This window comes from Humulus lupulus, chromosome 8, assembly GCF_963169125.1.
Source record: "Humulus lupulus chromosome 8, drHumLupu1.1, whole genome shotgun sequence".
Taxonomy (NCBI): Eukaryota; Viridiplantae; Streptophyta; class Magnoliopsida; order Rosales; family Cannabaceae; genus Humulus; species Humulus lupulus.
This window is the reverse complement of record NC_084800.1, coordinates 13,127,443-13,152,726: the sequence shown is the minus strand read 5'-3', so window position 1 is coordinate 13,152,726 and position 25,284 is coordinate 13,127,443. Positions and strand designations below refer to the sequence as shown.

General features: G+C 32.3%; 2 protein-coding genes across 3 annotated transcripts; one reads left to right on the top strand and one right to left on the bottom strand.

Annotated features, from left to right (window-relative positions):
• Positions 1-4,192: 4,192 nt before the first annotated feature.
• LOC133794631 (alanine aminotransferase 2) lies at positions 4,193-9,351 on the top strand. Its single transcript, XM_062231964.1, has 15 exons — positions 4,193-4,565; positions 5,377-5,427; positions 5,616-5,666; positions 5,978-6,043; positions 6,123-6,184; positions 6,540-6,618; positions 6,713-6,817; positions 6,934-7,044; positions 7,323-7,460; positions 7,625-7,699; positions 7,895-8,015; positions 8,099-8,253; positions 8,538-8,612; positions 8,716-8,919; positions 9,028-9,351. The coding sequence occupies exons 1-15, from the start codon at positions 4,380-4,382 to the stop codon at positions 9,142-9,144; spliced, it is 1,596 nt and encodes a 531-aa protein (XP_062087948.1). The 5' UTR covers positions 4,193-4,379; the 3' UTR covers positions 9,145-9,351.
• Positions 9,352-11,675: 2,324 nt separating this feature from the next.
• On the bottom strand, positions 11,676-14,943 carry LOC133794630 (uncharacterized). 2 transcript variants are annotated; one of them, XM_062231962.1, is made up of 5 exons: positions 14,747-14,943; positions 14,054-14,636; positions 13,025-13,532; positions 12,851-12,941; positions 11,676-11,900 (listed from the first exon to the last, which is right to left on the bottom strand). In XM_062231962.1, the coding sequence occupies exons 1-5, from the start codon at positions 14,807-14,809 to the stop codon at positions 11,676-11,678; spliced, it is 1,470 nt and encodes a 489-aa protein (XP_062087946.1). In that variant the 5' UTR covers positions 14,810-14,943. The 2 variants fall into 2 exon arrangements, with proteins under 2 accessions (XP_062087946.1, XP_062087947.1); XM_062231963.1 differs by having other exon boundaries at positions 12,851-12,932.
• Between the last annotated feature and the right edge of the window lie 10,341 nt (positions 14,944-25,284).

Below are 25,284 nucleotides of genomic sequence, written 5' to 3'. Positions count from 1 at the left end.
CATTCTATACTTGTACTTTGTAAAAAGAGCACTGCTAGCAACCTCCTATATCAATTTCAATATTTTTTTTCCAATTTTTTTATGGCGGTTTTTATTATAGTTACGACATTCTTTATGTAAATTTTTAAAAAATTCTAAATTATTTATACTGCTGAGAAGAGAGTTTCTGATATGATATTCTCGTTTACTACGCTTATTCGAAATAATACAAATTTGTTTTCAACAATATAAACTACTGAAATTTTTTCAAAAATTTGCAAAAAAAATATCGTAACTACAACAAACATTACTATGAAAAAAATTGAAAAAAAGATATAATATGTTTTTAGGAATGAAAGTTGACTAAAAAATTGAAATAGGAAGTTAACCATATAACTTCAATTGTAAAAATGATTCTATGTCAAAGTGTCAAATAAGCCTTAGTTTGATCTTTTGGAGGAGAGAGATGGATCGTGTCTTTCATTATTTTTCTTTCTTTTGAAAAATAGAAATAAATGAAGAAGAAAGCAAATATCTAATGAGATTACTTTGCCGACAACAACATTTTCTGTAAAATTATACTAGAAAGCAAACGAAGATAGCAGCAGTTGGATATAAATATATACAGCAAGGACAGCAATATGAAATCAACTCTTATTAATTATTATTATTGTCTATTCAATCTTTAATATGCATAAATGTTATCATGGTGAACTTGAAAAAGACCACAATGACTTCTTTATTAATAAGTTTTAATAAAAACTTAAATTGCCTTAAAACATATTAAAACTTAATCAACACTAATTGGAAGGCAATACTCGTAGATATTTAAAACATATGGACTTTCTTCTTCTTCTTCTTCTTCTTTTTTTCAGAGATAATCTTTGGTTCAAAAGAGATTTTTTTGCAGATAAAAAATACATGAATATTTTTGGAAAATTTGTTGAGAAACATTGAAAGATATTTATCAAAGCAGGGTGTGATGTGAACAATAAAACTTCTCATCCATCTTTAGGTTCACAATTTTATAATCAATACCATGTCTTCAGGTGTAAAATTACAAATAAAATATTAAAACACTAGGATTCTCTTTCTCCTATTTTTGTCGTTAGTCATCAGACTCATCAACCACATGCCATGAAATTGTTGTACTATCCATTTTGTTAAATTATTTGTCAAATGCTACTATGATACTATTATTACCACATGGTATGGTATGGTGTGGTGTGGTGTGGTGTGGTGTGGTACTTGTTTTTTAAAATTTCCACCAAACGAGATCTCATCATACTACATGCTTAAAAAAGCCTTAATTTTTAATAAATAAATTCTGACGAGACACACACATATATAATGGGAAATTTCATATTACATGCATAATAACTTTGTAAATTTTTTTAATATGCTACCATAATATGCTATTCCAAACATATGACAATTTTAAATTTTTAGACAAAAATACCCCTAACATTGAAATTGCATCGAAAAAGTATTGTTTGGGATAATAATAAAGTTTTCATGATTGTATCGAAATAGCATCGATGTAGCATCGATTTGGCATTGATTTGGCATCGAAGCACCATCGGCATCGATGTAGTATCGATGTAGCATCGAAATGGCATCGAAAAAGCATCGTTTGAGATAATAATCAAGTTTTCATGATTGCATCGAAATAGCATCGATATAACATCGATTTGGCATCGAAACACCATCGGCATCGATGTAGCATCGAAATGGCATCGAAAAAGTATCGTTTGGGATAATAATCAAGTTTTCATTATTGAATCGAAATAGCATCGATGTAGTATCGATGTAGCATCGAAATGGCATCGAAAAAGCATCATTTGAGATAATAATCAAGTTTTCATGATAGCATCGATGTAACATCGATTTGGCATCGAAACACCATCGGCATCGATGCCAAATCGATGCTACATCGATGCTACATCGATGCCGATGGTGTTTTGATGCCAAATCAATGCTACATCGATGCTATTTCGATGCAATCATGAAAACTTGATTATTATCCCAAATGATGCTTTCTCGATGCCATTTCAATGCTACATCGATGCCGATGGTGCTTCGATGCCAAATCAATGCTACATCGATGCAATCATGAAAACTTGATTATTATCCCAAACGATGCTTTTTCGATGCCATTTCGATGCTACATCGATGCCGATGGTGTTTCGATGCTACATCGATGCCAAATCGATGCTACATCGATGCTATTTCGATACAATCATGAAAACTTGATTATTATCTCAAACGATGCTTTTTCGATGCAATTGCAATGCAATTTCGATGTTAGGGGTATTTTTGTCTAAAAAATTGAAATTGTCATATATTTAGGATAGTAAATTATGGTGGCATATTAAAAAAATTTACAAAGTTATTATGCATATAATATGAAATTTCCCTATATAATTTTAATAATTAAGGTCTTCAATTGAATTTACATTTTAAACTTTTGGTGTAAAAGCTTTTAACTCGGTAATGGGTAAAGCCGAAACTGTAATAAGAATTGACCCTCTCTATCTAGTTAATTTAAAAGTTTACTAAAGAAAAAAATGGATTTTTTTTTAAATAATTCATTTTTAACTTTTCTTTATCATTTTTATTATTCTAAAAACATTATTTCAAAAATACAATAATTGTAAAAGTAAAAAACAAATTGTAACTTTAATTTTTTTTTTAACAAAAACGATAAAAAATATATTTTGTTGACTAACTTTTTTGTCAACTACACAAAATAATAAAAAAACTTAAGAAACAAGAAGATTAATACCATGTTTTACGTGGTTCTGGCTATTAATTAGCATTATTCCACGAGTTATTTATATTGAAGATGACGAACTTGCAAAACATAATTTTTCTTAAGATTCAGACAATGTTTTAGCTCACTCTAAAAGTCGGGATCATTTTACAAGTAATGCCCTAGTCTTATATTGGGGAGATTAAACTCATTAATTGGAGTTGATTATAATTATTCATCTCATAATAAGATTAGTTATTACATACACGTAGGTTTACAAAGGTTGATGGACCTATTAGATATGAGTCAGGCTCAATACAAGAATGTCAAGTCCACTACTTTATTAGAAAAACGCATTTAGCACTATCACGGTGATAGCTTCATGTTCTCCCATGTCATGCGCCATTGTGAGACATTCGTTTTGCCACTTGTACCAAACTGACAACACGATTCTTCCAGCCACTAGGTGTCAGACAGGTGTCTGTGGTCCAGAACACCTCTCTAGTCGACACCTAACAATTACAATCTTCTCTGAGAGGAGGTCTCCTAGTATTTTGGTGAGTTGGTCATGACTCAAGGGACTTTTAGGGGGTCACATTCCGACTAGATCATTGGGAGGTGATGAGCGTGAATGACGTACTCTTCTCGTAATGATTATAATGGCGAGAACTAAACTCGAACTCCTGAGAATGACTAAATATCGTAGTAATATATGCTAATTTCACATAGAAAATAAATTTTTTTTTTTTTTTGAAACTGGAGAATTTTCTTCTAAAAGATAAGATCATCGTGTAAAATCTTGTAAGTGATTTTCATAAGGGTAATGCCAAATATGTGGATCTTATCCGAATGTGAACAAATAAAAGAAAGGAAATAATAATAAAAGCACTCCCAGCGGATAATTTATTTCATTTTTTAAAATATCTCACAAAAATATTATTTTTTCTATTTTACTTGTAATTTTTACATTATAATATACATTAATTATTTTATATTTTCTCTCTACATTATTTAAATATTTTTATTAATTAAAATAATAGAGAAAGAAGATAAAAATAAATTAATTTAGAAAGAGAAAAAATAAAAATAATGATAAAAAATGTATGAAGAAAAAATGAACCTTGTTATATATGGAGTTGAAAATGGGACGAAGTAAAATTAAAATAAAAAAATAATTTATCTCTATTTTTTTTATATATAATTTTGAGTTAAATTTTATAACTTTTAGCATTTATAAGTGGATTGCCCTAATAATAACAGATTCTCCTATATTTTGATATTCTCCGACATTTATCTTTCAATGTAGCAGCCTTTTAAGGTTAGGGTAAGTACATGAAAAAATTTATCAGGAAAGGGCTTTTGGGTTAGAAAATTACGACCAATCACGCTTGATATATATATATATATATATGCAAAGCAAATGCGGCCAGTTCTTTCTTATTCAGTGGGCGCCTCCTGGAAGCTGTAGACACAGAAACGTGGACAAACGAACAACCAAAGCCTAGAGTCAACTTCGAAGAAAGAGCCATGAGTGTTGCCCCCAAAGTTTAATCACGTAATAAAATTCGAAAAATATAATCTTTATTCTTTTCTTTTTTTTGGGTCCTCAGAAAAATCTAGCCGCTTGGAACATAAAAAGCGAGACACGATGCGGAAATTCGCAGCTGGTAGGCTTAAAAGCGCTCTCACCCGTTATTATCATAAACAAACCCCTCTTTCTTCTTCCCAATCACGCTTCCTCTCATCCACTCCTGTTCTTGATTCTGCTACTCCCATGGCAGACTCTTCTTCTCATTCTTCCTCTCCTGTCACTCTCCAAACTATCAATCCCAAGGTTTGTTCTTAAATCCTTTGATCACTTTTGTGTTTTTTAATTGTTTGATTGACACCCAGGTGACCATAACAATGGATCATTGTTTTCTAGTTGATGTTTCTCTATGTGGGTTTGTTTTAATTTTTCTTTTATCATCCGTTGTTTCTGGAAATTCGTGTGATTCCATTTTCTTATATTTGATTCTTAAATCAACCTTGGAAATATATATTTTCTTTAAAAGAAGTAAACTTCGGACTTTATAGTTCCTATGGCTTGATTGGTTTGCTCGATGTTGTTTTTGTTGGTATCGCGTTGTTTGAGTTCTCTGTATTGCATTCTTAGGTCATCATCTGAGGATCCTTGTGTTGATTTTGCTCCATTTAGACATTTTTTTTTAAGTGAAAAGGCATCTCTTTTCTAGTTGGGCTACTGTTATATTGTATACTTTCTTTACATTTATAGAGTAAGATAGTGTAGTTTCTTCAGATTCCACAGAAGCCCTCGAATTGTTTGGTGCTATATAATCATAAACTGAAACAATCTCTTGTTAAGGACAAAACTGAAAATAAATAAATTTTTATACATATTTATATTTTATAACGCCTAAACATATGGATGTCTTGATGTATGATAAGGGTTAACAATAATAAACAGATACTCTTTTATGCTTTTCTATTAGTGATATTTTATAACCGTGCTGTTAAAATTTGATTATTAGTTTTGAAAGGCTATTGCATTCGGCAATTTCTTCTTTTCTTGATTTTAGAGGTTCTGGTCAAGCAATATGCTATTATGCTCCTGCGTAACCCGTCATCATTTTACTTGTTTTTAGGTACTGAGATGTGAGTATGCTGTTCGAGGTGAAATTGTCAACATTGCCCAGGTACACCTCTATATACCTCGGAGCTTCAGCAAAATTGTTTTGTGTGAGATTATTATAGTTGTATCATATGAAGAGCACACTGAAAGAGCCGAGTTGAAGAAAACTTTTCAACTTAATATCTTTATAATGAGTTTATATAGAAGCTGTTGTATTATTATCCCTTAATTTGTCTGAATTTCCTTTTCCAGAGGTTGCAACAAGAATTACTGGACAAGCCTGGTACTCTTCCATTTGACGAGGTATGTTTTTCTTACTAACAATTTATTGTGTGCTACTTTTTAATTGCATGTACTACAGTCATTTTTTGACCAACTGGTGATTAAACCACAAATTTATTTGATGAACAGATAGGCAAACTAAATTATGTGATTACAGGTCAAACTTTTACGAAAACTTTGAGCATTAGTATCTGAATTATCTGTAGTACGAGTTTTTTTAGATTAAAAATAAAGTATCATACATTTCTTCTCTTCTCTAGTCCAGGCAAGATGTGTGCATTTGTGCTATTAATGCAGTCTCAGTTGAACTGATTTCCACTTGTATTGTGCAGATACTTTATTGCAATATTGGAAATCCCCAGTCTCTTGGCCAGCAGCCGATAACATTTTTTCGAGAGGTTGGTTTTATTTGAATTAGAATTCAGCATTTCCATTAGATCTTGTTTAATTTTTTTTTTACTTTTGTCTACTTGGTAGGTTCTTGCACTATGTGACCATCCATCCATTTTGGACAAAAGTGAAACACAGGGCTTGTTCAGGTATTGGAAAAAAGTCGGTCTTGTGCTATCAGCATCTCTAATTTGAAAACGATTTAGTTGGGATGACCATTTGATGACATTAAGCTTTTTTTAGTATGATTTTCAAGCATCTGTAGTTTTTGTTACACTAGTCTTGTGTTTCTATTCTCGTTCCTCTACTATGGAGAGAACGACAAAACATTACTAGTGACTTATCATGTACAAATCTCTAATACCACTGATATCTTCAAATTTGAAAATAAATTGCCAAAAAAAAGAGCATCATTTAATCCTTGTGCAATTAGAAAGAAGAGAAAATAATTAGAAAATTTCCTTTAATCTCTGCCGTCTCTAATTCTCCTTGTGACTGTTACAGTGCAGATTCCATAGAACGAGCTTGGAAAATTCTTGATCAAATTCCAGGAAGAGCAACTGGTGCTTATAGTCACAGTCAGGTAACATTAACCAGCATATGCTTCTGTGTCAAGAACCTTATAATAATAGCATATTATATGTTTTATATCTTATATTTCTCCCTTTCAATGACAGGGTATCAAGGGGTTACGTGATACAATTGCTGCTGGAATTGAAGCTCGTGATGGTTGTCCTGCTGATCCAAATGATATTTTCTTAACAGATGGAGCAAGCCCTGCGGTAATTTTCAACTTTTCATATCGTCAGTTATCTCATTTTATTATGTTTAAAATGTTGAAGCTTCCTACATCATAACATGTGTTTACCATTTTTTTTAATTAATTGTCGCATTCCAGGTCCATATGATGATGCAATTGCTGATTACATCAGAGAAAGATGGAATTCTTTGCCCCATTCCTCAGTACCCTTTATACTCTGCCTCAATCGCTCTTCATGGAGGCACTTTGGTATGTTTGTACAACATAGATTTTTTATCCAGATACTTTGGAAAATAGTTTAGAAACTTTAGTATGATATTCAGTTGACTGTTCTCTTGTAATTAGCTTCAAACTTTGCTGGCCGTGAACTAAACTGAGTTGGTTAATTCTCTGGCTTATCTTGTATAATGGAATTTTGACTGGCCAATGTGGTTGAGTTTGGTAGTTGGATAATAGAGTTCAGGATATCCCTTGATGATTTGTTTCTATGGTTTGACCATCTAAAATTTTTGGCTCTATTTTTTCAGGTTCCTTATTATCTTGAGGAGGCATCTGGGTGGGGACTAGAGATCTCTGAACTTAAGAAACAACTCGAGGATGCCAAATCCAAGGGCATCAATGTCAGGGCCTTGGTTGTTATAAATCCAGGCAACCCAACGGGTCAGGTAAGCAATGATTAATTATGGCCAATACTTCATAACAAGGATTAAAATCATTGACTTTTCTGAACTTTTTTGTGCAAAAGAGTATAGTTTTTAAGTATGTGCTTGTCTAGTTGTCTTTATTTTGGGGTTGACATTCAATTGATATTTTGAGGTTTTGATTGTAGGTTCTTGCTGAAGGCAACCAGCGGGACATTGTGGAATTCTGCAAGCAAGAAGGTCTTGTTCTGCTGGCAGATGAGGTAGGTGGATTGCCATCAAGGGCAACTGTTTTATATCTAACTCATTGCTGGAGTGAAGTTTGAATGCATAAAAAAAATGTCAAATGAGTTATAATTTTCTGTTTATTTCATTTGGTTACTCAGTTCTGTAGAACAAATGTATATGTACTGCAGCTACTTTCTGGCCTGTGACACTATCTGGTGAACATATTACAGGTATATCAGGAAAATGTTTATGTTCCAGACAAAAAGTTTCACTCTTTCAAAAAAGTTTCCCGGTCCATGGGGTATGGGGAGGCAGATATTTCTTTGGTGTCCTTCCAGTCAGTCTCTAAGGGTGAGTTAATGAGTGGTGTTAAACAGATAGCTTATGCAATTAATGAATTATACTAAAAAATGATAAAAAAAATTTCATTTCAGGATACTATGGGGAGTGTGGAAAGAGAGGAGGCTACATGGAAGTTACAGGATTTAGTGCTGAAATAAGGGAACAAATATACAAAGTGGCATCTGTAAATCTTTGCTCTAATATTTCTGGTCAAATTCTTGCAAGCCTCGTAATGAGTCCACCCAAGGTTTACATCTCTCTTCTTATTATTGAAACTTCAAATGCGATACCACATATTATAAGATTTCTGGGAGACCATATGAATAGTGAAAATTGAAAAAGGCTCATGCCACCTGAGTCAGAAGTGTCTAGTGCCCATATCAGTTATATGAATAGCTTTTGGTTTTGCAGTAGTGGAATATAAGGTTGTAAACGACATAAAGATTTAACACAGAATTCCGGATGTGAAAGATGGATTTTTCCAAAATGTAGTCAACATGGCGATGGATTTTAAAAATGCTTTTTATGCAGGTTGGGGATGAATCATACGAATCGTACCGTGACGAGAGAGATGGCATTTTATCATCCCTTGCAAGGCGTGCCAAGGTTAGTAGGCTTACGTCAATCGAAGTTACAAATTGCATGCTTCTAAGGCTGTTAAATTTCCACTTTATAAAACATATTTGTAACTTTCTTGTGGTATAAACAGACCTTGGAAGATGCACTGAACAGCTTAGATGGCATAACATGCAACAAAGCAGAAGGGGCAATGTATCTCTTTCCCCGCATCAACTTGCCCCATAAGGCAATTGAAGCTGCTAAGGCTGCAAATACAGCAGCGGATGCATTCTACTGCCGTCAACTGCTCAATGCCACCGGAATAGTAGTTGTTCCTGGTTCTGGCTTCGGGCAGGTTAGTGTTGTAATTATATATTCAGGCGAAAAGGCACGCCTTTTTTGTATGAGATTTATATTGACAAGAGTTTTAACATTGTTCATCTTTGTTTATTTACTTTGACAGGTCCCAGGCACTTGGCATTTTAGATGCACAATACTCCCTCAGGAGGACAAGATTCCGGCTGTGGTGTCCCGGTTGACTGACTTCCACAAGAAATTCATGGACGAGTATCGTGACTGAAGAAGAATGGTCTCAAATGGTTACTGAGATAATAGCGGGGAATAATAAGGTAGCTTTGCCTTTCGTTATGCGAAAAGAAGAAACTTTGTAATGGGGAAACAGACATTATAGACAGCAACATTCAGTTGTCTGTGGAACAACACATCGGTATTGTTTGATAATTTTATTGGACAATACTTGAGAATGAGTAGAAATCGTTTCATTTTTCGTTGTTTTCTCTCTTTATATATAATTTAAAGAGCTACTAGTTCTAAATTATTGAAATATGATTGCAAGAAAAGATTGACCACTCGCTGATTGATCACTTTTTTTTTCTTGGTTAACTCGGTATAACCCAAGGTCATATTAGTCGCATAACATATTTGCAATGTTCTGGCTAGTTAAAGCTATTCGGTGATTAAAAAAAAAAGTTTATTGCAAAAGTTAAAAGTTGGAATCGAATTTATAAGATATTTTGTCACTTACCAGTTAGTGGTGGTATTTTGCTAAAATCCTTGGCCTATTTATAAACCAGCTGAAACCTCACATCATTCTGAATCACTATACCTTTGAAAACCTTTGCCTATTTATCTAACATCGCATTATTTATGATTGGATAGTACTTTAGAAAGAATATGGCAATTGGACAACTACCCCACCCGTTTTGAATTTATTGTCCAACATCTTCAATCAATTTCTAATCAACATGCAAACGTAAATCTATGATTCTTTGCTCATTGGCATCCATCAAATCTTCCTTGAAATTTACAATTTACTATATGTAACACTTTCTGTCCCAGGCTTCTTTTATTTATTTAATTTCAGGGAGGCTCAGTCCCATGCTTCATATTTTACTTGCTAAGTTTAAAATGAATTACTCCTTCCATTGTAGACCGAGACTAGGCACCAAATTAAAGAACCCATTCATGACTATAGTTCTTGTTCTGCTTCAAGTTTCAAGTCATGTTGGTGTCAGTGTAATTTTAAAATGTATCATGTATTCCACGACGTAGAAAATTTCTTTCTGGACCATTATTTATGTGTTGGATTTGTGAAGCTTAATTGACTCCAAATTTAACGTTTTATGGTAACTTGAACCACTTTCTAGTATTCAACGTTCAACCATGACACTAATGAAAACTCTATCAATATCATAAATGTGCAGACCCCGGAAAGATTGCATTGAACAAACAACAACGCACTACACCAAATGACAATTAAAACAGCCGAGGCTGCAGAAACATATATTGGCAGATGTATATGCTACGGTCGCCTGTGGCTGTCAAATTTGTTGCTGACCCATGTTGGGAATATGCATTGCAAGGTTAAATATGTCAACATAGATAATTTTGCTCTCCTCTTTTGCTTACTGACAAACAATATAAAGACAATAAGGAATTGAACCTCTGACTCGATGCCACGCGGGCTATTTAACTTTAGCATTGTCCAACTCCTGATTTTTCTCCTTTTTTTTTCTTTTCCGGTGAGCTGTTACAAGTACGTACTTAGAGTTACATATGATTTATCTTTTGGGGGGTTTCGATTCATGTGATTTGAGTTGATATGCTTTAAAGGGTCTGCACTAAGTTAACAACGTGGCCAAAATGTGCACACCATTGAATGAGAAACTATGTCATCAGCCGTTGGTGTCTACTACCAACTTATGTGTTTGCATATTGGTCTCATGTGAGCCTTAAAATGTTGTGCCTGCATGCTTTGTCCAGATGCCAGACACCTGAGACCTGACCTTTTAGATTGTACAGTTCTACCACAGACCAGAAAACCAGAATCCCATTCATTGAGTCCCGCATTACAGCCTTTCCAGAAAGGATTCATGGACGAGTTTCTTGGCTGAGAATGCCTCGTTTTGCTAGCTATCTTGTACAGTTCAAAATTACAGAAGGATCCGATGGTCTCTAATTACAGATCTTCATTTTGCTGAATTCTCCTAATAAGGCTTAGGCCATTCATGTGATGAACTTTGTTTTCTACCGTATTGGCCGTTCCTTTCTTCCTGACGCGTCAGATACCAACATCGTTTTGTGCACGAAGTGTGAAGGAACTATACATTCTTCGACTCATGTTTTCTTGTGTACAAGTAATGTTAATTATATTGGATTTTGTTGAATTATGGAATGATCCTATTAAGAGGAAGGAGTGAGAAAAGAGAAAAACATTTCTTTGCTTTTCCAGTTTTTTGGGGTCGGTGTCTGCGATTAATCATTTTACGTTTTAGTAGAGATTAATCATTTTCCTCATTATAATAAATGAAAAAGAAACTTATATTCAATCTGTACAATGAAGCATGAAGTTGTCAAAAATCAAGACCTATGCCGCACTCTACTCTAGCAAGCTAGCCTTGTGAACAACAACCAACCAACCATTCGAAGAAAGAAAAAAACTATAGTTATTTTAGTTTTTCCCATTTATCAATGCAAAAGAGATATACAAATGGTTGGCAGGGATTTTTTTTCTCTTCCCCTTTTTTGGTTTGGGGGGTTGAACACAAGGATGTGGCTCTCATCTTATACATTGCTTTATTATTGTTTTCACTAGCGAAAGTGATTATTGCATGGAAAGCAGCCGCAAGAGGTGGCAGTAGAGAAGTGAGAGTTATTGCGAATCACCGTCTTCTGTGCATGTACTGTCGCCTTCTCAATTTGATCCGAGTGCTGCTGCCGGGCCGCTTCTCTCCACTCCTCAGCTTTCCTATGAACAACGGCCATCCTCTTCATCAACTTCTCCTCCAAGTTTGATCTCATTTTTTGTATCTTCACCTGAACAAACGACGAAATTGCGTATTTAGCATCAGGCACTATTAAATACATATCAATGTATATAAACTATTAGGTGATTACTATGACTGAAAGATGGAACTGTTCATCTGTGAATATATTATTAAAGAACATGGAAAATGAATGTGTTCGTGTTTAAATTTATTCACAGGAACATAGACCCAAGACAGGTGGAGAGTTCCAGCTAAAACAAGTTTCCAATTCCCCACGAAAGCTTCTAAATGCTAGTATCCTCACATGGGGGCATGCAGATATATAAATTTTTTGGAATATAATTAATGCTAAAACGATGACTTTCTAGCCCTGATAATATTCCTCGAGGATGTATGGGAAAAAGTTGAAAATTATATATGTATTGAATGAACTCTTATCAGAAGGGAGGGACCACTCAGCAAAAAGATAATAATAAAAAAGGACAATGGGGTCCGAACAACGGCGGGTGGCTCGAGAATGAGTATGTCAAAAACTTAATAATACGCCTGATGATAAACCAAGCCACCCTCAATAGTTATAAAACGGTCAACAAAGTAGAAATCAGTTTTGTTGACCATCTTTTTGGCTTAGCATGATAGCTAGGGAGACTTAAAAATCACCTTTAAAAAGTGCATTGAGTGCTTTTTGTATCTACATACACAATATAGTAACTATTTAGCCAGCAATAATTTTCTAGTGGAACCGAATATTTCTAGCTTAAGATATAGGACAATTACAAACTCTTTTTTTTTTAATTATTTTTTTCAGCTGACTGATCATATCTAGTGACTAGTACCATGAATTGTACCAGCAATCTTTATTCAACCATCTCAAGAGTGCAGAGTGGTTTGAAGGGAACTTCAGATACTTGATAAACAGTATAATAAGCCTAGAAAAGGAATATATAGAGGCTGCTTACTAAAATGCAAAAGTCTTGAAAATGAGAAAAAATAAAATACCTCGAGCTTTCTTGATTGAGCTTCTGCTTTTGCACTTTGGAGATTAACCCAAGCTTGAATCTTTGCTTCTTCTCTCTGATACCTAATGAGACTTGAAACATTAGAACTGTTAGCACAGGATAAAGTCCTCTGTACTTGAATATGACAAACCAAAAGAATGACTCCAATTATTACCTGAGGCAGCATTTTGTTTTCTCTTCCTCTTCCCAGGCAACAGCTCTGGATTCAGGACCATTTTTCTGGCAGCAATTGACATTGTCAATCTCAAAATGCCTAAGGCTCTTTGATATCTCCTCTTCCTCCTCTTGCCTAGAACTCCAATTGGAAGTAACCGAGTCATAATGCGTTCCAAGTTGAAGCTTGGCTAAATGGCACTCCTGCAACTGGGCAATGTCAATGGTGCTGCTGATGCTGTTAGAGTGCTCCAAACCCAATGGTCCAGACCTATTCGCTGGCGTGTTGTGCCGCGCAGGGGATGAAATCTTGAAAGGTGTGTGGCACCTTGAAGTCGTTGAGCTGCCAAGGGGAGTCATTTCGGTCCCAACATCTCTGTGTTGAACCATTTCTGTGCCTGCATCTTTCATGGTTTCGCATGCTGAGTTTTTGAATAGGAATCCTTCTTTGGTTGACTCTGAGGTTCTGAAATTGGGCAATACTGGTTCTATCTCGTTCGTGAACTTGTCTGCATTAACCATTTTGATAAGAAATTTGTTCAAAACAAACGTAATTCATGTGCCATCATCAGCTGAAATTGAAATTATGCCTTCCCCAATTCAGAAAAATGATTTGGGCTATGAGAAACCTGATAAAATTCCATTGTCTTGACCAATAGCTAAGCTAGATACCGATGATTCTTATTTCAGAGAACTATAGACAGACATAGAAACAAACTATCTTGTTCTAAGAGAATTTTCTTTGTTGAATTATTGAAAGAAACATGTTGATCGTATGCTATAGTTGAAATGATTTTGGTTTGGCTTGTCATCTTAAACAAACTAGCACCTATTTGCGTTTTCTAGTTTCGACTTTCAAAGGAAATTAAACAGTACAAAAAAGCCAAGTGCTTTATTGAGCTTTTTAGTAAGATATAGAGAAAAGACTGTAACTAAAGATGAAAGTGGCGCAAAAAGGAAGGAAACATTCAAGAGAAGAAAAGGCAAAAGTTGTAAATATTCCACTTAAAGTTTAAAAATGGAAGATTACCTTTTAGAAAGACATTATCAGTTGAACATGAGACCCCATCGAAAGCTCTGACAGAGTTATGATTATCTAAAGAAACAGAGCAGTGGAAGCTCGAGAATTGTTTTTTTGAGACCTTTTCTTCCGTGACCCTTGATTTATCAGCAAAGACCTCCATTTGTTGCTTAAAGTTAGAGTCACTTGGCTTGGCTATTCTAACAGACTCAGAGGGCTTTATAGTATGAGCAGGGGATTCATGACAAGAGCTGCTTATGAGCCATTTTTCTGCATCATCCCACTTCGAAGGAAAACCTTTTCTAGAAAGGTTTCCAGCACTGAAACTAAAAACAGGTCTCCCTGGAGTAGGAGGAGCTTCAAATCTTCTCTGGGTTACCACTGAGTTGACCCCTACCTCCGTTCTCCTCTGAGTTGAACTCTCACGAAAAACCCTGTTGCTTTCCGTGCCTCCATGTGGCATGGGAAAGGACTTGACAAACTCAGAGGTCTCTTTAAGATTAAGCTTGCAAAGTGGGTCCGGGAAAGTTTCTGCAAAAGGGTTGTTCTTGGTTTTCCCATAAAAGCTTGCATTGGCCTCCAATGGCGGTTCCTGAATCATTCAAAAAACAGAACTAATTAACAAAGACAACAATAAACACCCAAAAGAAAAGGAAAGGAAATGTGGGAAGAAGAAGAAGAAGAAGAGAAAGCTACCCCTACCCCAGTGGCACTAGAAAATGTAGATGAAGGAGCATGAAAGTATCTTGGACTTGTGAGATCCATGGCTGATTTTCTTTGAAGAGGGAACAACTCAACCCAAGTTTTGTTAAAGAGTATATATGTGTGTTTTAAGTCCTAAAATCCGAAGTCAAGTCCTATGTCTAGGAGCATCAGGAGTAAGGATTATAAAAGAGTGTCTGATAGGAAAGCGACTAGGGAAGCAGTTGAACAGTAATGCTAGGCTGAACTGAACAAGGGAAACTAAAGCAAAAGCATTGACTACTTAGAACGATGGTCCAAACACTGTTACTTGTGTTACAAAAATTATCACGTGGGAGGCCCAGCAAACCAGCAGTTCCTTCGGTAAAAATGAATAAATAAAAATGAAAACTTCACAACAATGACATCTTTCTAGTTTATAACCTTCACACATACATTAAACGACGAAACAGTACTTAAAAAGAAAAGTTAAGTTAGGGAGGGAAAAAAATAAAATAAAAATGAATATATATATATTTTTTGTAACAAAAATGATTGGTTTAATTTTATGGGGAACCTTCTTTGGTTTTTAACCCTGTTTAGGTGTGCCGTAGATAACTCCCCTTAATCTTATGGCGTTCTATTTCATGCTACCATACTATTTTGTTTTCTTCTCTTTGTTTGCTCTCTGTTTTTTTTTTTTTTTTTAGCGGATTTTTAGTTTTATTTATTTGATTTATCGGTTAAAGTAAACAAAAGCAAGTATTTCAATTTTATGTTTTCCTCCCTCTCCTTTAAAAAATTACTGTATATAGATAGTTAGGTCACAAAACAAAACCCAAAAATAAATATCAGTTTATTTTGGGTAAAATGACATGGACATATTTGGGTACCAATTATGATGCATGCAGAATAATAGGGAACATGAAAATAAACATTGAAGCCTTTAATGTCGTCTAAGTGTAGTAGTACAAGTCACTCTCAGAGAGTAGTTTATTATGGTGCAAAGCATCACACCTTATACTATTTGACCATACCTGCTAAAGTAGGGGCTTTTCTGAGGGAAAAAAAAAAGAGTACAAATAATTGAAGAAAAAAAGATGGTTGAAGAAAATGTTTATGACCCACACACATATCCAAACTCGTTTATTTTTAACTCCAAGAAAAGGCCAAATAGATAGATTAATGGCAGGTGAAATGAATGTATGAAAAGTTTTGTTGTTGTGGAGCTGAAAACGCAGCTAGAATCAAAAGACACAAAATGTTGGTTGTTTTTTAGATTTGCAACGACGATTTGTACTGTCATATTCTGGCAGGGGCACCAAAAGACATAGAAGACATACAAAACCCATATCATGTTTTCTTTGTACAATATATTAAAAAAATATATAGTTTAGCATAACAAAAAAAATTGCATTTTCTCAAATTAACCCGAAAAAAATAAATATAAAATTATAGTATACTCTTAAGGTAGGTATGATTTTTATATTATTAATAGGGTATAATCTTGTAGATTCATCTAGATTGTATTTCACTATCTTGATCATTCATTGTGATTGTATATTTTAGTTAAATAATATCATAATCATTTATCAAGACTGTATATTATGATCATGTCTATACATTATGATTGTACACTTTGGATAAATAATCAAGATTGTACCTTACCAATAATCTCAAGAACTTATGCACAAAGTAATTATTCCTATGACTAAATTTTGTAAATTTTATTTTATTATAGTGATAAAAACAAATGTAAAATAAATTACTTTTAAATTACAATGTAATTTTGATCATTTGCGTTTTTTGTTTTATTTTAAATTACACTTGTAATTCTATGTTTGGACTTTTCATCAAGGGTAAATTTATGTATCTGTATTTAGTATTTTTATCATGATTATATAGAGGATTTTTGGTTATGGTTATATTAAATTATTTTTTAGAGCCCAAATGTGTATATATATTTATAGGGTTATGGCATGTGTATTCGGATGATATATGTTATTAATTTCTAAATTTCTCTATGGCTGATGAATAAATTACTCGTTGGCTTTACTAGATGAGTACAAATTTTAGATCCAAATAATTATAAATTTTATAAGTAAAATATGATTTTACTCAAATAAAAATAGGGAATTTTTCAATTAGATGACTTTTGTACTATTAATATACAAAAATATGATAATTATATTTTTCTTAATTTGTATGAAAAAATTTATTAAAGAAAAAATTAAAGTATATAAACACAATTACTGGCTAACTAAAATATGGAAATTGCACATTTTTTTTCATAGTTATGTTTTCTTTTATTTTTAAGGTAATTTTATTTTTTATATATTTTTTCTTTACTTTTTTTTTTCTACCAATTTTTTCCAACATTCTCTTTTTTTCTTTCTATTTTTCCATTCTTCTTTGTCTTCTTCTTTTCATTCTTATTCATTTATCTATTTTTTTCTTTTATTTGTATTGTTTTTTTTTTTGTTAATATTTTTTCAGTTTTCATTCATTTTTTTCATTTTTTCCATCTATTTTTAAATTTATTATTTTCGCATTCCATTTTTTTCTTTTTTCACACATATGAGCTTTTTTTTTTCTTTCTTTGTTTCTTCTTCCATTTTTTCATTCATATTTTTTATCTTTCCATTTTTCCATTATTTTTCTCATTCTTCTTTTCATTTTTATTCATTCATATGTTTTTTTTCCTTCATCATTTCTTTTGTTTTATTTTTTTTCATATTTTTTAGTTTTCTTTCCTAAGTTTTTTTTTTCTTCACTTTTTGTACTTATTATTTTCTCATTCTATTTTTTTCACACATATTTTAACATTACATAATTATTTGAATATTTTTTTATTTATTATTGTAATTTTTTTTCATAGTTTTTTCCACTATATGTAAAAAAATTCAAATCAATTTGTTCAACAATTTTTTTTTAGTGTAACCCTTATAGGAAAACCAAAATTTAGAAAGAAAACTAATAAAAATATGAAAACATGAATGGGTACCCGGTTACCCTGATGGGAACATTCAAATCTAGAAAAAAAATTATATAAAGAATATGGGAGAAAAGGGAAAGGGGGTGGATCTAATTTTTTTTCTATCTTCAGATCTGTGGTAACTGGTAACCTTCCCGTTCTTTATGTGTATATTTCTGGGGATAACTGGTTACCTTCACATTCTTTGTGTATTTTTCTAAGGGTAGCTGGTTACCTTCACGTTCTGACGTGTATGTATATTTCTGGGTTCTATATGATAACTGGTTACCTATATTACTAAAATCATAGTTACTTCTTCTTCCTTTTTAATGAAGTGTTCTTCATATTTTCCCTTCAAATTTGATGTTTATTTTCATATTTAATATGAGTAACCCGCCACCCCTCTTATGGTAACTCGTTACCCCTCTTATGGCAGAAAGTTACTCCTCCTTGTACATGTTATTTAAACTAGCTCTATGATTTTTTTTACATAATTGTCAAAAATCAATCAAGTAACTGGTTACCTTACCAAAGATTTGAAAAAAGAAACATACAATCTAAAAAAAAAAGGAAAAAAATGCTTATAATAAATAAAAAATAATTTTAAACACAATTCATATTACAAAAAAAAATAATGCAAAACAACCAAATAAAAATTTAATATAAAAAAAAAAAGCTAAAAAAATAATAATCAAATTACAAACATACTATTCCAAATTAATAAAACTTGATTAAGAGTAAAACTATGTCATAAACAAACTTTTATACAAAAATATGAGAAAACAAACCCATAAAAGTGAAAATTCTTAAAAAAACCATAGATTAACTTTTTTTTATTTAAAAAAAGTCATTTTTTTGCACTCTATTGAAAATCTCATATAAAATGTAACTTCCTCATAAAAATAATGTAATTATTTCGTATTTTTATAATATAAAAATGAGAGCACAATAGTAACTATCAACATTTTGTATGCAATTTTTGCTTAATTAATCCATTATTAAATAATAGATGTTTTTTTTTAAAGTCATTATTAAGTAGTAGAAGATAGAACATATGATACAAATATAATGTTAAATTTAGTAGAAAATAAATAAATAAATATTATATTTGACACAATATTTATAACATAAATTACTATAACAAAATTAAACTATAATTATATTTATTGAAAACACAAGTAAAAATATTAAGGGAAATTACCGTATATACGGTAATTTAAACTTCTTTTTACATTTTTACGGTAGTTTTTTTTGTTTCCCACTTTTGTATTTTATTTTTTCTAATTTTTGGGTTAACATTAATTTTTTAATCCATTTATACGACTTCTCCTTCCTCCAGCCTCCTTGCCAAAACCAAACCCATTTTCTACTTCTCTTCTTCTTTCACTTTCCTTGCCAAAACCAGCTCATCTTTCTCGTCGGCAACCACCCATGGCCACTACACTTTGGAGACCCAAGAACCCCGCCACCCACGCAAACTCTCTCTCTTATTTTCTCTACAGCAACCATCACCACCACCTGACTTTGGAGAAGCCAGATCGCCGCCACACACATCACTTGGTCCTCCATCATCAACGTTGATGTTGAGCTTCACTTCTGTAGTAGAAAGTCGAGTCAAGGCTCATATTTGTCTCTAACCCATTTTTTTAGTATGGAAAGATCATAGATAAGTCAATTAAGGTTAGTGATTTAAATGGGTTTGCTATTCCAAATCAAACTTTGTCACAGAGATTTTCAATTGATTCTTTCTTTACCACCCTGTTAAGGCTTAATAGTCTGAAAGCTCTTTGCCTCCTTGAATATGTTTAATTTTCTTTCTTTGGTTTAGTTCCACCTAAAATCTAAGAAATGATGAAGCTTCAAACTTTTATAATGGAAAATAATTTCTTAAATGGAACCTTTCCAAGTTGGTTTGACTCATTAGTTTATGTGAGTATTTGAAGTTTGAGCAACAACGAATTGATAGGTCCATTTCCATTTTCAGTTGAGAGAATAACCAATTGATATGAACATATATATACATAATGATATTATTACATAACATATATGGATATATGTATGTAATATTCGTTTGTTCATTTTGTTGTGACCACACGTTGTTCGTTGAAATGCCTGAGTTAATTTTAATGCTTCGTTTTAAGTTTGTTTGCAAGTTTGTTTGTCAATATTTGTTCATATAATTAAATAAAGGCCAATGAAACTCAAATAGAAGCCCACTGCAACTCTTAGTGTGAGTTATCCAAATGAATTACGAATGCAACCACATGCAACCTAATGCAACACATGGCTAGTCCAAGTGCAAACCACTGCAACTCTTAATGTGAGTTATCCAAATGAATTACGAATGCAACCACATGTAACCTAAAGCAACACATGGCTAGTCCAAGTGCAACCCATTGCAACTCACTGCAACTCCTAATGTGAGTTATCCACATGAATTAAGAATGCAACCACATGCAACCTAAAGCAACACATGGCTAGTCCAAGTGCAACCCTTTGCAACTTCTAATGTGAGTTATCCAAATAAATTACGAATGCAATCACATGCAACCTAAAGCAACACATGGCTAGTCCCAGTGCAACCCGCTGCAACTTCTAATGTGAGCTATCCAAATGAATTATGAATGCAACCACATGCAACCTAAAGCAACACATGACTAGTCCACCAACTAAAAAAAACTCATACAAATTTTAAGCAACGTAATATAAAACTAACACAATATAAAAAATCTTATTTGCAACTAAAGCAACGTAAAATAATATTAGCTAATGTTTATTATTTTATGGTTTTATATTTTTAATATGTTAGCTAATTAGATGAAATAATATTCAAGATATACTAAATTACAACAAAATGATGTTTGTATAAATTTAAGCTTATATTTGAATACTAATGTCAAATAAATCTGGAATGATTCGCGTAGTTGTTGCACACAGTACCAAAAACTATATGTGAATCATATAAATATATATATTATATATATATACATGATGATAAGATCTGACATGTATGTCATGAAGTTTCTTAATGGAGAGAAAGAGAGAGTATTTACATGTATATTATTTAATGAATGGTGATAGACTAATGAGATTCTTTGTGGCTTGACATTGTAGTTTTTTCTGATGAATTGTCTAGTGCAACCCATAATTCTAGAAAAAAAAACTTTAAGTTATATATTTATAAAATAAATATTTAATTACCGTATAAATAAAATAAAATTATTTGATAAAGATATTAATGAAAGTATTCCAATTTTTTAATTGATACACAGTTGTCGACAATATCAGTATTTAAGAAGAAACCGTATACTTAGAATTAATAACTTTACTTTGTATAGTTTTGCATCAATTATTAAAAGACCGTATAAATGAATTCTAACTTTTATATTTATGTATTAATGAAATTTTGACTTTAGAATAAATAATAAAAAGTCTCCAATTTATGCTAATTAATAAATGAGATGCATAATATTATAATGGGGTATTTACGTTATAAATATATAATGTTTCACACTTGTTTCAGTTAAATGACTAATATTTTATTTTTACAACAAACATATTAAATATTCAATATATGTTAAAAATAAATACTTAATATTTTTTCTTTGCGGCGAAAATACCAAAAGTTGCTAAAACACTGCTTTTGTCAGTGTTTCCTCTGTTGGAGTTGTTAAGAGTAGACTCACCAAACATGTATTACTCCATAATTTGGGTGTTTTTATCTTTAAAATATGTATTTTCTAAATTTGTATTGATTTAAAATGTTTTTTTTTTAAATATATGAAATTGATCGATTACAGGTGACAAATGTCTTCTTAGTGAGCATGCTTATCAGATGAGGTACTCACAGAAGCAATGTTTTAGCAATTTTATGTATTTTTGCCGCAAATAAAATAGATTAGGTATTTATCTTTAACATATATTGAACATTGAATATTTTTGCCGTAAAAATAAAAGATTATGTATTTATCTGTAGCAAGTGTGAAACATTGGGTATTTATGTCACAAATATCCTTATTATAATTAATGTCAGAATTATAAATAAAAATAAATTATTTATTTTTGTGCTAAACTATTTTTGAGTCCGGCCACCAATATTTTCCCCATCAAATTTGGAGAGAAAAGAGGAGTAATGATGCACACGAGGCGGAGAATTGGTGGGGAGTGCTCCCCCATCCCCGTCCCCGTCCCCATTTATAATTTTAATCCCCATCCCATCCCCGTTTATTCCTCGTCAAGGATGGGGTGAGGAATCCCCTATTGGAGCGGATAATCCCTATGAGGAACCTATTTATTTTAAAAATTCAATTTTAAATTAAAATTTTAAAATAAAAAAGTAAATTATATGTAAATTAAAATATTGTACAACATTTATGATTTAAAATACTAAATGTTGGGCCCAAAATGCTCGGCCCGAAAACACTAGCCTCATTTATCAAATATTCAAAACGGAGCGTTTATACACAGGGATGATCCGAAGGCAGAAGCCGTAGGTCAGAGGCAATCCGCGCCTCTGACCTCTGAGCGAGACATTTTAAAAGTTGGTATTTTTGGAGGGAAATTTAGTTATTCTCCTTCCTCCTTGTCAGGGTCCACTTGAACCAACTAACTGTTTTATATATTTCATCCTATAAATATGAGATTTTAAGAGGAAGAAGGACACGAAACTTTGAACTGACTTAAGCATCGGAGTGCCTTTCTTGCAGGAAATCCCGACGAGTTAAAGGCAGGTTTCATCACCGGAGAAGAAGCAAGTCGCCAAACGTTGTCGGGTCTTTACTTCCATATATAGAAAGACAAATTGTTGCCCCAACACTAAACATTATCCCAAATAAATTTTAAAATATTAAAACAGTTACTAATATACTACAATAACATGTAAAAAAAAAGATATAAAATATTACAAAAATATATAATAATTTAAACAAGATCTTATTGTGATGGGGAGTTCCATTCATGCCCCGACCCTGTTTAACATTATGGGATTGAAAATTATTCTCGTTTCCCATTTAGACGGACATTCTCCGTCTCCGGAAAATATGCATCCCTAAAGAAGAGAGAGATTTTTTTATAAATACAAGTAAATGTATAATTCCTAAATTAATTTTCTCCACACAAATTTTATATTAATAATTTAATGGTAATATAATAATTTTACAGCAAATCACTTTTCATTCCTTCCCACATACAAAACAACTAACAGAAAAATATACTTTCCTTTCTTTCTCTCCCATTTATTGTCCTTCATACCAAATATAGTGTAAATTCTACAGTACTTGAAAATCACTTAAACATTTACCTTTTTTAATTTATTAAAACTATCACTTATAAGCTATTGAATACTTATTTTAAAAATCAATCTTTATTTTACTTTAGAGAACAAATTATCTTTATTTGAAATTACAATAAAATTAGCTGTCAAATTTATTGTGTCGATAATATATTTAAGGGTTATGTCAAAAAAAAAAAAAATATATATATATATATATTTAAGGGCATGGCCGAACACGGCAATGCGTGTAATGGCCTATAGAAACGACAAGGAGCAAAGACATCAAAATTCAGTAATTGGGCCTGCAAAATAACAAATTTATGGGCCTACAACAATATCGATGGGCTTCCTTCCTTCCACAATCCAGATAGGCGTAAGTCCCCGACAGACGGCATTAATAAAGGTTCGTATGAAAACGGCGTAACGAAAATGACAAAGGGCAAGATGCTAAGAACTTCATAAAACGACAACGCGTATTGGGCCAGCGTAATCTTCCAGTCCCAAAATAGAACATAGCCCACCACTATGTATTTTTCTCTTTAATGAAATCCCATACAGTTATACATACATGAGGTTTTATTCAATAATTTATATTAAAAAAAGGTAAAAATTAGACGGAGTACCTTTGTTAGAGGACATCTTTAATTTTTAACCAGATTTTAAAATTCTTTTATTTATGCCCAATTTTTTAATCACTTTTCCTATTATGCCTTTTCTCTCACTCACATAAACTGAAACACACAGTCACGCACAACCCTCACTCATCTTCTTCTTCCCCATAACTAGGGGTGTTCATTGGATGACATCCAATGTTTTTAAGTCCATCCGATCCGATCCAATCATCCAATTGGATGTTGGATTTTTGGAACCGATCCGATCCAATCATCTTGAACCAACCAATCCGATCCGATCCAATGGATGATTGGATCGATTCGGTTTCATCCATTGGTTATCCGTTGGATCGGATCGGATCCATCCGATCTTTTAAAAATTTAGTACAAATTTGTGTCGACTTGGTGCTTAATATTTGCTGCTTGTCCTCGTGAAGAGAAAGTCAGCATATTCCACTTCGATGAATGATAATCAGGTTCTTAATAACGGACTTTATCTAAGCAAAAAGTTAAATAATGATAAGCCATCTTTAAAAAATAAAAATAAAAAATTGGCCCAACCAGCTATAACTTAATCATATAAATATATATATATATATATAATATACTCTATGAACTGTTGACTATGATTGATGAATGTAATCCAACCACAAGTTTAAGTTAATAAATAAGGTACCCATTACTTATAAACAAGTCTTCCGTATGCATATAAGTCATAACCAAAAGATAATATTAAGTTATATAGTTAGTGAGTAGCCACTGTCCAGTAGATTGAAGACAACTAATATAATTAATTAATTTTTATGCTTTTGTCTTTCTTTCATAAATAAATGAAAGAGTGATGATATTTTGTACTTTAAGGTTATCAACATCAAATGAAGCCGTGATTGGTTATTGATACTCTATAATACTTATTAAATTCAAATATATAAGACCCAATATTAAATTATACTAATAACAGTATGCCACGGTGTTGGATATCAATAATTATCCATAACAATTCTATAAATGAAAACTATACAAAGAGGTCATAAAGTAAACAGTATTTTATTAATTCTCCTACATCCTATTACATTTTTCTTAGCTTTCTATGTGACTCATAATTTTTTTATGGGTCATATTATCTGCTTTCTATTATAAGATAATTTTAAAAGAAAGTCTTAAAGATATTGAAAAGTTTTATTTTAAGCCACATTTTTTTTCTAATCCTTACCTCACAGAGGCATAGACAGAGATACATATTTCATACATTTATGCATGCTTGCGTGTATACATTAGCTGTCATTGGATGTTTTCATTGATGCAATGATTCTTTAAGGAAATACATCAAGTGAAGTGATTGATTTTCAAACAAATATGTGAAGACTTTGAACATAAGCCACGAAAAACCATTTTAGTAAGCTCTTTCTTTTCAAGTTTAGCAATAAAATTCAAAAGGAAGGAAAGAAGATTTTAAAGAAGAAAAAAATAAGAAGAATAAAGATTTGAGTTTGGATTGGTGAAGTTGTGATTAGACCCACTACCACTAACAATATGACTTGGGTTTCACCGGTATCAATAGGTAGAAGAAGATAAGCAAAGTGGGGCCCTAACCTATATTTACCATTATAATGGCATTATGAAATGACATAACCTTCCAATAATTGAGTTTTATATATATATATATATATGTTTTCTTTTTTTATTGGCTATGCGCTTAACT